Source organism: Trachurus trachurus (genome assembly GCF_905171665.1).
Source record: "Trachurus trachurus genome assembly, chromosome: 23".
Taxonomy (NCBI): domain Eukaryota; kingdom Metazoa; phylum Chordata; class Actinopteri; order Carangiformes; family Carangidae; genus Trachurus; species Trachurus trachurus.
The window spans coordinates 24,578,243-24,591,488 of record NC_139912.1 but is presented as its reverse complement, the minus strand read 5'-3'; the positions used below and the strand labels follow the sequence as shown (position 1 = coordinate 24,591,488).

Below are 13,246 nucleotides of genomic sequence, written 5' to 3'. Positions count from 1 at the left end.
GCTTTGATTCTGCAGCTCAGCGAACAACATCATGTTTTCAAGTTTGCTGTGAAAAGTTATGTGGCTTGTGTGCAATTGGCCACCTACACTTGAGCATCTGACGATCGCTCCAATCAGCTCCACTCTTATGGTTTCCTCCATCACGATCACAAACTGCTGCATGAATCTCACTCTTTTAGGGAAAGAGTGAAATTGATATTTTATCCCTGGATTTGAAGCACAATGAGGAGATTTTGTAAATGCATTTTGTGTACCTTATGCAGGTGATATTTCTGCAGAGGACACTCCAGCTTGTTGAGGTCAAAGGTCAAAGAGCTGAAGAGGACAGAAAGAATGCAGCCAGACAAAGAGGATGTTAGTCTTATGAATGGAAAGAGAGGAGCACAAATCATTCAGAGAGGGTGATAATGGTACGAACATGCAGATATATTAGGGGGGGATCAATGAATTCATACATTCTGATGGAGACAGGGAGCAAGGGCTGAAACTAGGCCAGCTGCTGCCGCCGCCGCCACCGCTGATGGAGCCGCTGAGTGTTTCATGTGAGAGTGGCGGCGGAGCAGAGGGCGACGTGTCAGGGGCGTCGAGCCAGTTTCCCAGTCCTGATTGGGGATCAGCCCGCAGGCCTCGCTGTTCCGCTGCGTGCCACGCCTGTCCCTCACACGCCGCCGCTCTCAGATCTGTCACATTAGGGCCGTCGCTCAAACACTGATGGCGCTTTGTGACTGTTTGTCTCTTGTCACGCTGATTACTCAGCTCATTGAAACCTGACTGAAGGAAGAGGGTGAAGCCGGGCCCAGGGCGTCGCGCCCGCGTGGTCATCGGCCGTACTTTCCCCTGAACCTCATCGATTCACGTGGCCTCTCCATCCTCCTCCATCATTTGTCATGTGTGGATGTAAAGACACTGAGCACTGAGCAGCGCTGTCATGTGATAATGTGATATGTGCTACATGTGAATTGTCACACATTAATCCACCATGAAAACTACTCACACTTAAATCACAGGAAATAAAGTAACTGGGTGGCCATCTGCCAAAATGATAAAAATATATATTTATTGTACCATATGCTTGCATATCTACATTTTATTTTGCAGCTCAGCATCACATTACTTTATTTTTATGGTTTGAGTGCAGGCACTTTCTGATATGGGGTTATTTTATGGACTCTTAATGCATCAGGCACCTAATATTAATGACCAGACACGGAGCCTCGTCTCACTGTTTCAGCATCAGGTTGAAAATGAGGAATGACTTGGTGAAATATTTGAAATATTTCGCAGCTAAAGTACTTTGCTGAAATCATCTTTATGGGACTTTTATGACGGTCTTCTCCTGTTTTAATGATGCTGCAGTTTGTGTCTACATTAGCATGTTGGACAGGGGATTAGCACGGCTGCCAGAATAAGAGATGAAAGAACAAGACACAGCTCCACCAGATAAACACGTAGTCTGTTTAGAATAACATGTGCTTTTTTGGGGGCTTGACTTCAGATCTAATTGTGAGGGTTTTTTCAACTTTCTACTGGAATTAACTAAATTTTAAAAATGAACATTTTTTTAATATCAAATCATAACCTGAGTTTATAAATTGTAACTACTACATAATCAATTAGTGATCTTCTACACCTGTTTAAACTGTATTGTCTTGTGTATATTGTCACTTAAAATAAATAAAAATAAAAACATTAACATGTTGCAATGTGATCAAATGTGATGCTAATATTATGGATTATATTTCTTCTTTTTTGATTCAAATCTGCAGCTCTACAGTACAGTGTGTGTGTGTGTGTGTGTGTGTGTGTGTGTGTGTGTGTGTGTGTGTGTGTGTGTGTGTGCAGACCCACCTCCTGCATTGTGAACTGTGTACTCACGCAGTCTAAATGTAGTTATATATAATATCTAACAGGCCTGTTGGCCCTGGCTGCTCTGCTGCACTCAGCTCTCTAGCTGCTCTTGTCTCTGTATAATCCCTCCTCCTCATGAATACATTAACGCCGGAGCCTTAAACTCAGCTTAGCTGGCGGCTCAGCGTCACAGCACATCCTATTACCGACTTTAAATCATTAATGTGACATCGTTTTCACTCAATTTCCAAACACCCACGGTCGAAAACTGCATATTTCACTGAGCCGGTGCAGAGAGAGAGACGGCCCCGCTCAAAGTCACACTGTGGAGATACACGCATGTGCACAACCAGACAAACACAGAAGTGCATGTGCACAAGTTTGTCTTCTGAGATACACTGGATTTGCACAAGAGGAAAGAGTTCGAGAAAGAGAATTCATATTGAGAATATGCACAGTAATATAGAAGCAGGCGTTCAGATGTGAAAATGTTGCCACTGTAATAGTTTTTACTTTTTTGTTTTAACTATTGTGATGGAAATAGCCAGTGGATAATTGTGGTTTAAGCTGAGCTGACTACACCTTAGGGTGTTTTAGTGTGTGTGTGCTTGTGATTTAATCTGTGAGTCTCGCCACCCTTTGCTTCCTCCAGCATCTCGTGTACTGCTGACAATAAAGGAAGGAGAAAAATCTGAATCCCCTCTCTGCTCCTCAACTATTCAAACATAAACCTTTTCTCAGGTTTTTACCTCCAGGCTGCCACTGAAAAATTCACAACGCCCAGAGAACAACCAAGTCCTTCACTTACCGTAGGAGTTGTGGATCTGCCCCCATCCAGCCTCTTTATTGCATCAAAAGGTTTTCTTTTTGTGTGTGTGTGTGCATGTGTGTGTGTGTGTGTGTGTGTGTGAAGCTCTGGTAATTAGCAAATCACGTAAAATCATCTCCTCGGAGTGCATTTAACTGTTTTTATGTGCGGAGCGTCAGAGCAGGCGGTGGGGGTTGATTGTGGAACATATGGACACAGATGGGGACAGCATATTAATGGGCGCACTGAGTGGGGTTTTGTGTTTTTAACCCTTGAAAGTGGAAGCATGAACATCCCCAACATCCTTAAGCGATCATCAATTAAAGATTTGCTTTAAAGCTGGCGACAGCAGCCTGGCCGCTGGCATCAGCCACGGTGACGGGCTCAGAGAGACAGAGGACACAGTCTTCACCTCTTTTTTGTTTTTCTTTCTGTGACTCACATATTTACACACACACATTTCATCACTCCCCCCCCCCCCCCCCCCCCCCCTCCTCTCCTCTCCTGCCATGTCCCTTGTTGTGCTTAATTAGGTTATCAGGTTGCTAACGGGCCGTGATTCGGCTCCACGCCTCCCAGCTGGCCCTCTGATTGGAGGGGCAAGAAGGTGGACTTAGCATAATTAACACGTTGTTATGGAGATGATTGAATTGTTTCGGCGACACGCGGGCAGTTGCCACCGCCGTGGTGGCTTGCGTGGCGTCACTGAGGAGGACGACAGAAGGAAGTGATGAGGACTTTTGTTGTTGCCAAAAATAAAACAGATGGAAACCATCACAATTGGATTTAAATATCTCACCTGTTTGTGACGCCTTTAAAAAAAAATTGATTTCACTTCCTCACTGTTAGTTTGTGCATTTCAATTCATCTTCTCCTTCTCATTAATTGCACATTAACGAGCATGGATGCTACTGCAAGTTGTCCTGTGTCTTTTTTTCCTTTTTTTTTTTTTAAATAAAGATGGCAGTGTATATTTGTATGTTTATATGAAGGTGTTGGAGCTGTAAAGCCATTGTGTGAATGTATGTGTGGAAGCAAAGAAGTGACCAGGACCAGCACAAGTTTTACTGAACACATTGCTGTCTTTATTAGAGCCTTGTCTGGCAGTAATACTGAAAAAAAAGTGAACTTAGAACAGATGGTGGTGGCAGCCCACAGCTTTTTTTTTTCCTGTTTTTCTTTATTTCTTTGATATTTTTCTTCATTTTTTTGTGAGAGTACTGCGACTCCTGCTTTTCTGTGGCATGGATAACATCAATAAAAGAGACAGTAGGGAGAGAAAAAAGAAATATACAACTTATATTACACTGTGTTATGAACAAAATATAAATCTATAACTCTATGTTATATTTACATAATTATCTTTCTTGATTTTTCAAGTTGAGATGGTAAGATATTTTTTTTTACTTGTAATAATTCTTACTTTGTTTTGAGCTCCACTCATGACTTTTGATTGTCTTAAATAATATCATCATCATCATCATTTTCATTTTCATTGTCTTGATATGGGGACAGACCTTGCCAGCAGGGATGATTGACATCTTAATGCCCCCCCACCCCCCCCACCCTCCTGATACCTTAAAAATGGACTGATCCACTTATCCCCCTTCTCTCCAGCATTGGGTAGAACCATGGCGTGATCGCAGGGGTGACTATACAGCAAAAATTAAGACCCAGAGGCTCATGGCGTGGCGTGTAGCGAACATCTATAGCCAGAATGATTGTGGGGATCACTATGTGACAGCACACCTGAAGAGTAGTCATGGCTCCTGTAGCATCGCGTGGAGCTAAAACAAAGCAAAGGGCTCCTGATGAGAAGTGACTGTAAAGATACTGTAGATACGCCTGGTCGTCTCGCACATTCTCACACACACACACACACACACACGCACATACACACATACACACAGACACACACGCACACAGTGGAACACCCTTGGTGGATCATGGTAAACACTGTTTTCCTATGATTGAAAAAAAATCACTGCTATCACAAAAACAAAACATATGTACAGGATTTTAAATCTAGAATAATAGATTTTAAGAAACAGAAAAAGGACAGCATAGGATTTGTTTGGTTGTCATGATAATCTCTTCATTTATAGTGTCTGTGTGTGTGCGCTCGTGTGATGTGGTGTGTGGTGTTTGGTGTGTGTGTGTCCAAACCAATGGTGTTCCACTGTGTTTCAGTGAGGCGGCCAAACGAGTAAACGGGGACGGGACTCTTTGTTCACAGGAAACAGTTTCCAAAAGTGATAAAACTGATTTCCCCAAAACAAAATAAAATTATAATCAAACAAAATGAAAACAAAAACAGAGGAAACTTCACATTATACATTATTATAATAACCATTACAAATAAAATTATAATAACAATAAAAAAATCATGTTCTTCTTTTTCTCTGACTGCACAGAGTCTGAGTGCTTTTTAGAAATGGGTGTGGACGTGTAAAGGTTATATCTTCAGCTCGGAGGAGGGCTGGCGTCGAGTCTGTCAGTCCAGCTCACTGTCCTAACCCCGCCCGCCCACCCGTCCGGAGGATTAATACAAAACCAACGCATCAAAAAAAGAAGGGAACAAAGAATGCGAATAAAAAGAAAGGTAAGATGACAACTTTTTGTTTAGATCTAAATACCTACAGCTAAATAGAATAATGTTTCATTGACTGTCATAGTTTCATATGGTCATAAAAACCCGATAAAGAGGAGAAAAATAAATTATACTGTACATAACTTACTAAACTTAGGAAACGCTGACCATCCTTATAATTATTGTTAATAATATTATTAGACTAGAGGCAGTTTGAAGAGAAATAATAAAATACAGTATTCAAATACAAACAGAAACACTGACTGGCTGACTTCACCTCGGCTCCGCCCACCGGGGCCAGCAGGACGACGCTGATTGGAGGGAGCAGGAAAACACTGAGGGACCAAACAGGAGCTGTGTGTGTGTGTGTGTGTGTGTATGTGTGAGTGTGTGTGTGTGTGAGGTACAGTAAATAACAGCAGCAGCACAAGTTGCCTGTCTCTCTGTTATCCTGGACATTTGTACAAAGAAGGACACACACCGACACACACTCACACCGTCGGATGTTAGGAGCTAAGTGAAGTCCTGTCCCCGACGGGGGGGGGGCCGGTGGTGGATTGTCTCACAACACAGTGCTTTCGTTTCTGCTCCGTGACGCCACAGAGACTCCCCCTCCCTCCCCCTGAAAATCCAGTCAAAGTGGGACAGTCCATGCTGCACTGGTCAGTCCTGGCTGGACCGTCCCATTGGATTCCAAATAGAGGGGTGGGGGAGCAGGCAGTCACAAAAACATAGAGAAAAATAGGGAGGGGGGGTGGGGGAACCGCTGACAGCACACTGCGAGGTCGAAGAAAAGATATCTTTTTGTTAAAAATAAACATGTTTGATGTCTTTCAGGTGCTTTACAACAAAAGGGGAAAAAAGAAATGTCTCTTTTTTCTATTATTATTCAAACTTGTAGCACAAAAACAACAAATCACATTCACAAGCCACTTATTGGCACCGTGTACCTGAGTGAGAATATTATAGAACCAAAGAACAAAAAAGCTGTTTTTTTTTTTTAAAAAGTGTCTCTTGATAATAAACAGGTCCGCCATCTTAAAGTGTCATCGGTTGGCCTTGGACAGGTCCACTGCTCCGTCTGTCAAATGTCTCCTCATCTACAAACGGCTTGAAAAGGTTGGTGTCTGACTGTGTTTACGTTTATTCTCCTCACTCGTGGCGTGACTCAGACTCCTGCAGTAGTACTGGAATATTCCTCAGCAAGCGTCCGAGTCGTCTCTGGTCGTCTCTTCCTCCCAGACACCAGTTTGTGTAACAGTCAGTGTGAGTGACAGGTCCTGTGCTTCAGTTGATTGATCAGATGCTGGTATCAGGACTCCAGTGGGAGGAGGGGGAGAGTGGGGGGGGGTGGCTCTGTTAGAAGAGTCCATGTTAGTCAGGAAGGGGTGAAGGGTGATGGGATTGGTGATTGGGATCAAGGTGATTGGCAAAAGAGAGAGTTTTTCTTCCTGATTGGTGGGTTTGGGGTTATCAGGGGGGGGAGGGGGGGGGGGTAACCAGCTATGATTGGTTTCAAAACTAGGAGGCCTTCCCGCCGTCCTACTGGGTGATATGGTTCTCGTTATCGCTGACGTAATCGGCCTCTTCGTCCTCGTAGTCGAAGTCGTCGTACACGTCGCCGTTGCTGTCGTCCAGCCGCAGCTCCTCCTCCTTGATGCGCGGCTCGTCCCCCTTCAGGCCGGCCACGTGGGGGTTCTGGTGGTGGTTGGCGTTGGGCTCGGGGCTGCTGGACATGCTCGAGTGCTCCGAGGGCATCTGGGGCGAGGGCATCCCCGCCATGGAGAGGGCACCGGGGTAAACCACACCTGCTGAGGACAGGGGCAGCTGGCCCTGCTGCCTGGACACACAGAGAGAGACACACAGACGCCTGTTAGAAAAAAGACTTCATCTGGTGACCCCGGAAATATTTACATAGAATTATCCGTAACACTTTACTTGAATAGGTATTCATAAGATTGACATAACACTGTCATAACCATGACATAACAGCTGTCATAAACATCAATGAATACTTATGACAGCTGTCGTTAAGTGTCATTCGGTAAGTTATTTCACTTTTGATGCAAAGTTGACATTGTTTGAGATGTTTTTGTTTTGACAACTTGACATAATTTTTTAAAGTTGGCAATTAGGTCTGCTATGACAGTTTAAATTGTCTTATGTCAAGTTGTCAGAACAAAGACATCTCAAACAATGTCAACTTTGCATTAAAAGTGTCATAACTTACCGAATGACACTTAACGACAGCTGTCATAAGTATTCATTGATGTTTATGACAGCTGTTATGTCATGGTTATGACAGTGTTATGTCAATCTTATGAATACCTATTCAAGTAAAGTGTTACCTAATCATCTTATTCAGACACTTTGGTTGCTGTGTGTGGAACAAATAAGACGCCGTTTGTCTGGTAAGAAAATTCAGTTTCCAGTCTTGATGCTAACATAAGCTAAACTAAGCTAATCTAACCAGATGCTTCATATTTACAGAACAAACATGAAAAAGTAATTATGGCTGGGAACCACCGGCCTTGAGCTTTAATTAGACAACATAGCTGAAGATTTCACGGGGAAAATAAAATGTCGCCATTTAACATGTAAAAAACATAAATAATCACAATCAAAATAAATGAATGTGCAGGTTTTGACCTGAAACATTATTCCAGACCTTGTGTTTGATTTGGATTTATTGAACATTTACAGCACCAATATAAAAACATAACAGATCTGCACCAAATGTTTTTTGTCCTGAGAGATCGACTATGAGAGAGATAAAAAAAAAAATCTATTCAGGTGTTAATTGAAGTATCAACATGAAATAATAAATTCTGTTTGTAAGACAGTGGTCTTACCCCACACTGAAGTATTGCCTCATTTCCTGTCTGCGGGACCTCATGATGGCCTTGTACTCTCCGATGCGCAGCTTCTTGCCGTCCACCAGGCAGGTGCGTTTGGGCCGCGGCTTGTACTTGTAGTCGGGGTATTTCTCCAGGTGCTGCTTGCTGAGGCGAGCCTGCTCCTCGTAGTACGGCTGCTTCTCCAGGTTGGTCATGGCTTTCCAGCGAGAGCCTGGATGGAGGAGGGGAAACATCGTTAATGGAAATAATGATGTGTTTCTCTTTGGGAAGCGGCTCCACAGAGCTTCATACAAGAGGAGGTGAGGACACAGGACGGAAAATAAGAGAAGCGGCGGTAAACACAGAGACCGGTCGTTAAAGGAGACTTCTATCATTCTGTAGGAGATTTAAACTGAGCATGGACATCGGTTACATCGTGTGTGAGGGACAGATGCCTGTGTGGCATGCGTGACCCTACATCACATGTACATACTGTCTCTCATTTGACAGCATTCACACACACACACACACACACACACAAAGATAATGGTGGAAGTGTCACGGGGAGAAGGAGGAGAGTGGAGAGCCGGGCGGATGACAGACACTCATCTAAACTAATGAGGACTTGACTTAACCTGCTGTCGTCTGAGCTCAGCTGCCTCTCACAGGTTTGTAATATCAGTCCACCAGTGTGTGTGTGTGTGTGTGTGTGTGTGTGTGTGTAATCTTGAACATGTCTCCCCCTGTGTGTTTCATATCTGGTCTGAATTTGCACTTGACTACTGTATGTTTAATGGGTAAAAGCTGTCAGCACTTGGCTGTTCCCTCTCTCTCTCTCTCTCTCTGTTCTGCGATCTGTTAGCAATCGAGAGAGAGAGAGGGAGGGAGAGGGGGAGAGGGGGAGAGAGAGAGGAGGCTTATTAAAACCAGATTTCCCTGTGTTATAAAACGCTTAGGAGCTCTTTAAAATGTCAGGGCCGATCCCAGCGGTCCGGGGGAAATGTCAGGCGGCCTCGCGCTGCTTGTTTAATGCATAATGAATTATATCATCATTTGTCGGAGCTCTGCTCTGCTCAGCCGTTCATTAACAGCCGCTTACACCATGCCGCCGCTCCTAGAGTGTGTGAGTGTGTGTTTGAGAAAGTGGGAAAAATACCTCACAACACATACATATGGAGACAAGAGAGGGGCAAAGCCTTATGTCACTCAGATCAAACTGTGTGTGTGTGTGTGTCTTACCGAGGATCTTGCTGATGTTGGAGTTGTGCATGTCGGGGAAGGCCTGGAGAATCTTTCTCCTCTCGTCCTTGGCCCAGACCATGAAGGCGTTCATTGGCCGTTTGATGTGTGGCTCGGCGGTGCTTCGACCCCGAGCCTCCCGAAATATTCTGGAGTCTGACACGCTCGGGGAGCCTGAGGGGGGAGGAGAGGGGGGGGGGGCACAGTGAATGTTAGAGGAGGCAGACAGAAGTCAGATCCACTAGAAATACAAACATGAAGGAGGTGATTTACAGGGAATTTTCATCATATTCTGTCAAGTGAAAAACAACAACATTTTAGATTTTTTACTGAAACTGAAAGATTTTTCTTTAACAATAGGAGGAAAAAAATCTGTTTGTATGAAGCCTCATAACCTAAAAACCACTTTAAACCTCTAAATGAATTATCATATATCCACATAACATTTATATTGTTGATGAAACACATTTTTCAATCCAGTAAAACAAGTAAAAAAAAAACATCACACATTTTGTCATCTAAATGACTATGTGTTTGTGTGTGTGTGTGTGTTTGTGTGTGTGTGTGTCCGCACCGTCAGAGTCTCCACTCATGGTGAAGTCCAGCATGGCGTGGCTGAACTTGTCCTCCGCCTGCTGCTTCAGCTGTTGACTCAGACTCTCCAAGGCAGCCTTGTCCTGAGCAACACAAACAGTTCACAGGCGCAGTCGGTCAGTGAGTGAGTCAGTGACTGTGAATACATGAATGAATGAGAGGATCCACGGACCTGTAGTGATGCCCAACAACTCATTTCCTCTTAACGGCCAAATATAATCAGTCTGGTGGCTGATTTTAAACACGCCGACTGAATCTGAGATTGTTTATTTCAGAGTTACGCCGACTGTTTTACATCATCACATCAGTTTTAAAACAGTTTGTCCAGGAGGAAAATATGTTGAACAGAAGTAACCAATCAAAGCAGGAGTCTGAGTCTTACTCCGCTGTGATGTGCAGGAGATCAGATCGTATTGTTTCTATTAAAGGGAGCCAAACACGGAGAAAAGAGACAAATAATAGCAGCGATTTCAGCACAGAGACAGTTTGTGTTTTGGTTCATTTCCATGTCAATCTGTGGAAACGTTAATGTCAACATCAAATTGTTAGAGTGCGGTACGCCTGCATGCTTCAACACACATCTGTGTGTATGTTTGCATGTGCAAGAATGTTGATTACATTTAGTCCTATTTGGATGTTTACTGTGTTGTGTGTTTACTGTATATTTACGAGCGTGTGTGTGTGTGTGTGTAGCGACTCCTGGCAGCCACCTGCGAGAGTGAAGTGCGGCGGCTTGCCTCTCTCTTGCAGAGGCCCCGAGGGTCGACGCATTAGAGAGAGAGAGAACGAGAGAGTGCAGCGCGGACGAGAGCGAGGCCACGCCGCACGGCCCCCTGGGTATTTATTACAACCAATAAAAGGCTGATTTACTGAGCATTTACATGCTTAATGCAAGCAGCCGGCACACTCTGCGCTAGAACCTGGCTGTCGACGAACACACACGCTCGCGCTCGCACACACACACATACACAGCAGTGCTAGCATTTTACAGTTTAATTATACGATTAGGAGCGGTACCCAAAACACCGTCGTCTTCTAAAACAACCTTCCAAAAAGTGTCCCTCTCCATTTACATGTGACCCTGGCGAGCTGGCTGACTGGATGGAGGGAGGGCAGAATGATAATGAAATGCATTTTGTCTGTTTTTAGTCCAACAGAGTTTAATTGTTAGAGATAATTTTTCCCCCCAGATTGGAATAAATATGGCTAAAGAGACGGGGGAGGGGAGCAGGGGAATAAAAGCCAGAAACATGCTGCGGAAAGCGCTGGGGTTTTTTTTCCCGGTCATTTTGTTTTGTTGTTTGCAAGCTATTTAAAAAGTATTTCATTATGACTGTATTATGATTTAATAAATGGAGAATAATCTGGCATTGGGTTGGAACGATTCAGTCATTTTGTATGTGAATAAGGAATATTTTAGGAATGTTCCCATTTTACATAAATGATCAACCTCGGTCAAACCTTGAGCTGGAAAAAAAAACCTGTCTGAGTTTTAGATTTTAAGATAAAATGTTTTGTTACAAAGGCTTTTATGTTATGCTGCTGTGTGTGTGTGTGTATGTGTGTGAGGAAGAGACAGAGATGAACAGGGAGACAGAGTGGATGACAGCCTAGTCTGACATTAAGCCCCGGTACAGTACATGAGAAAAGTGGATTGAATGGCTGACACTGGAGCCAAGACACAAAGTAGCGACAAAACTAATCCTCTGAGTGTGTCAGAGCTGACACTGTGGGATGTGAACGCAGAGAGCTCGCCGGCGTCACACTCGCGCAGCACAAAGCCAAAGGGCCGAGGGAAGAGGAGTCAGCCAGAGCGCCTGGCTACGGAGGCTGAGGAGGGTCACATTTACTCCAAATAAAAAATAACTTTAATATCTAGAAGTTTAAAAAAAAAAGGCTCAATTTTGACAGCTTCTTTAAAAAGCACTTCTTTAAAAAAGCACTAAACATCACTCTCTCTCTCTTTATATATATTCCTAATTTTATATGATTTTATATGCAAAATTACATTTCCTAAAAAAAATAAAAAATAATTCTTATTGTTTCATAAAAGTGATGAAAAAATAATTACAGCAAAATATCAATTTGTCACTTAATTTCAACAAATTCAAATAAAGTTACTTACACAAGTTTAAGAAGAAATGTGAGAAACAGTTTAATATAATTATGTCTCCACAGCAGTGGAGTAAAAACGCCTCCATCTGATGGAGTGACTGTGTGGAACAAACTGCAAAAAATGTTCCTGAAAAATAGTGAAATTCAGTGATGTTCCTTCTATTCCCTGCAGAACCGATCAAACTCCCTCTGCAGTCAATCTAATTGGCTGTTAGACACTGTATCTACACTATATTACTGTTGGTGCTCTGTGTGTATGTGAACAATAAAGCAGGGTTGAAAACACATCAGATGAAAGAGTAAAGGAGGAAGACAGAGACAGAGACAGATAGAGCTGTTGAATGTCAGTGGTGCAGATGCTTCAAGCACACTGTTGCTCTGTGTGTGTGTGAGTGTGTGTGTGTGTGTGTACATGCGCGTGCACCAGCTGACTCCCAATGTGTTTAACAAATAACCACAATTTAGCCACGCTGCTGAGGAGCCGGCGCCGTCACTTCACATTACTGTCTCCTCGACGCTCCGCTCTGCCACACACACGCTCGGCAAGACACACACACGCACACATACACGCTCACGCACACAGTCCTGCAGTGCGCCTTACAGACACACTCATTACCTCTGAGACGCCTCTGGTTTTACCTTATCTGGCCCTGTTTAGCTTCAACACATTTCAGCGAGCACAATGTACACTGATTTACCTCCTACATAGTGCAGTAGGGATGGCATATGGCAAGACACATTATTACACACTGACAACGCTACGGCTTGTGATGACTTTGGAGACTTTTTTTCTGCATTTCAGGAGAATTGATGCATTTAGACCTTTGGATTCATTTGCCTTTTTGAGATAAAACAAAATCATTTGTATTTATTTGGATGTGGATCCTCATGTTTTTGTTATTGATGATGAGTGGGACTCATTTCTCATTAAAAACCATAATTTCATAATTAAGTATTTTACCACATGCGGCATTTTGAGAGCTCTCAGAGAGACTGTCTGCTCTTGATATCAGCATCTTCATACCAAAGGTCAGAACAAATACAGATGAGGACTCTGAAGTAAAGCAGTGATCCTTAAACGGCCGATAAGAGCCTTAACATCTTTTCACAATGAGATGATTTTGCAAAATGTGATTTAAAGCACCAGTTGATGTTGTTAAAAATAAATCTGTAGTTATGATAGATTTTTTTTAAAACGACTGCTGGAGCAGTTGT

At 43.3% G+C, this 13,246-nt stretch overlaps 1 protein-coding gene across 6 annotated transcripts in view; it reads right to left on the bottom strand.

Annotated features, from left to right (window-relative positions):
* Positions 1-4,239: 4,239 nt before the first annotated feature.
* sox5 (SRY-box transcription factor 5) overlaps positions 4,240-13,246 on the bottom strand; it is a 91,474-nt gene continuing 82,467 nt past the window's right edge. For all 6 annotated transcript variants that reach the window (XM_083999107.1, XM_083999108.1, XM_083999111.1 and 3 more), the window contains 4 exons: positions 9,897-9,999; positions 9,323-9,496; positions 8,099-8,315; positions 4,240-7,086 (listed from right to left, as the gene is read on the bottom strand). In XM_083999107.1, the coding sequence (XP_083855233.1) occupies positions 6,789-7,086; positions 8,099-8,315; positions 9,323-9,496; positions 9,897-9,999 (792 nt within the window). In that variant the 3' untranslated portion in view covers positions 4,240-6,788. The remainder of the gene's footprint in view (positions 7,087-8,098; positions 8,316-9,322; positions 9,497-9,896; positions 10,000-13,246) is intronic.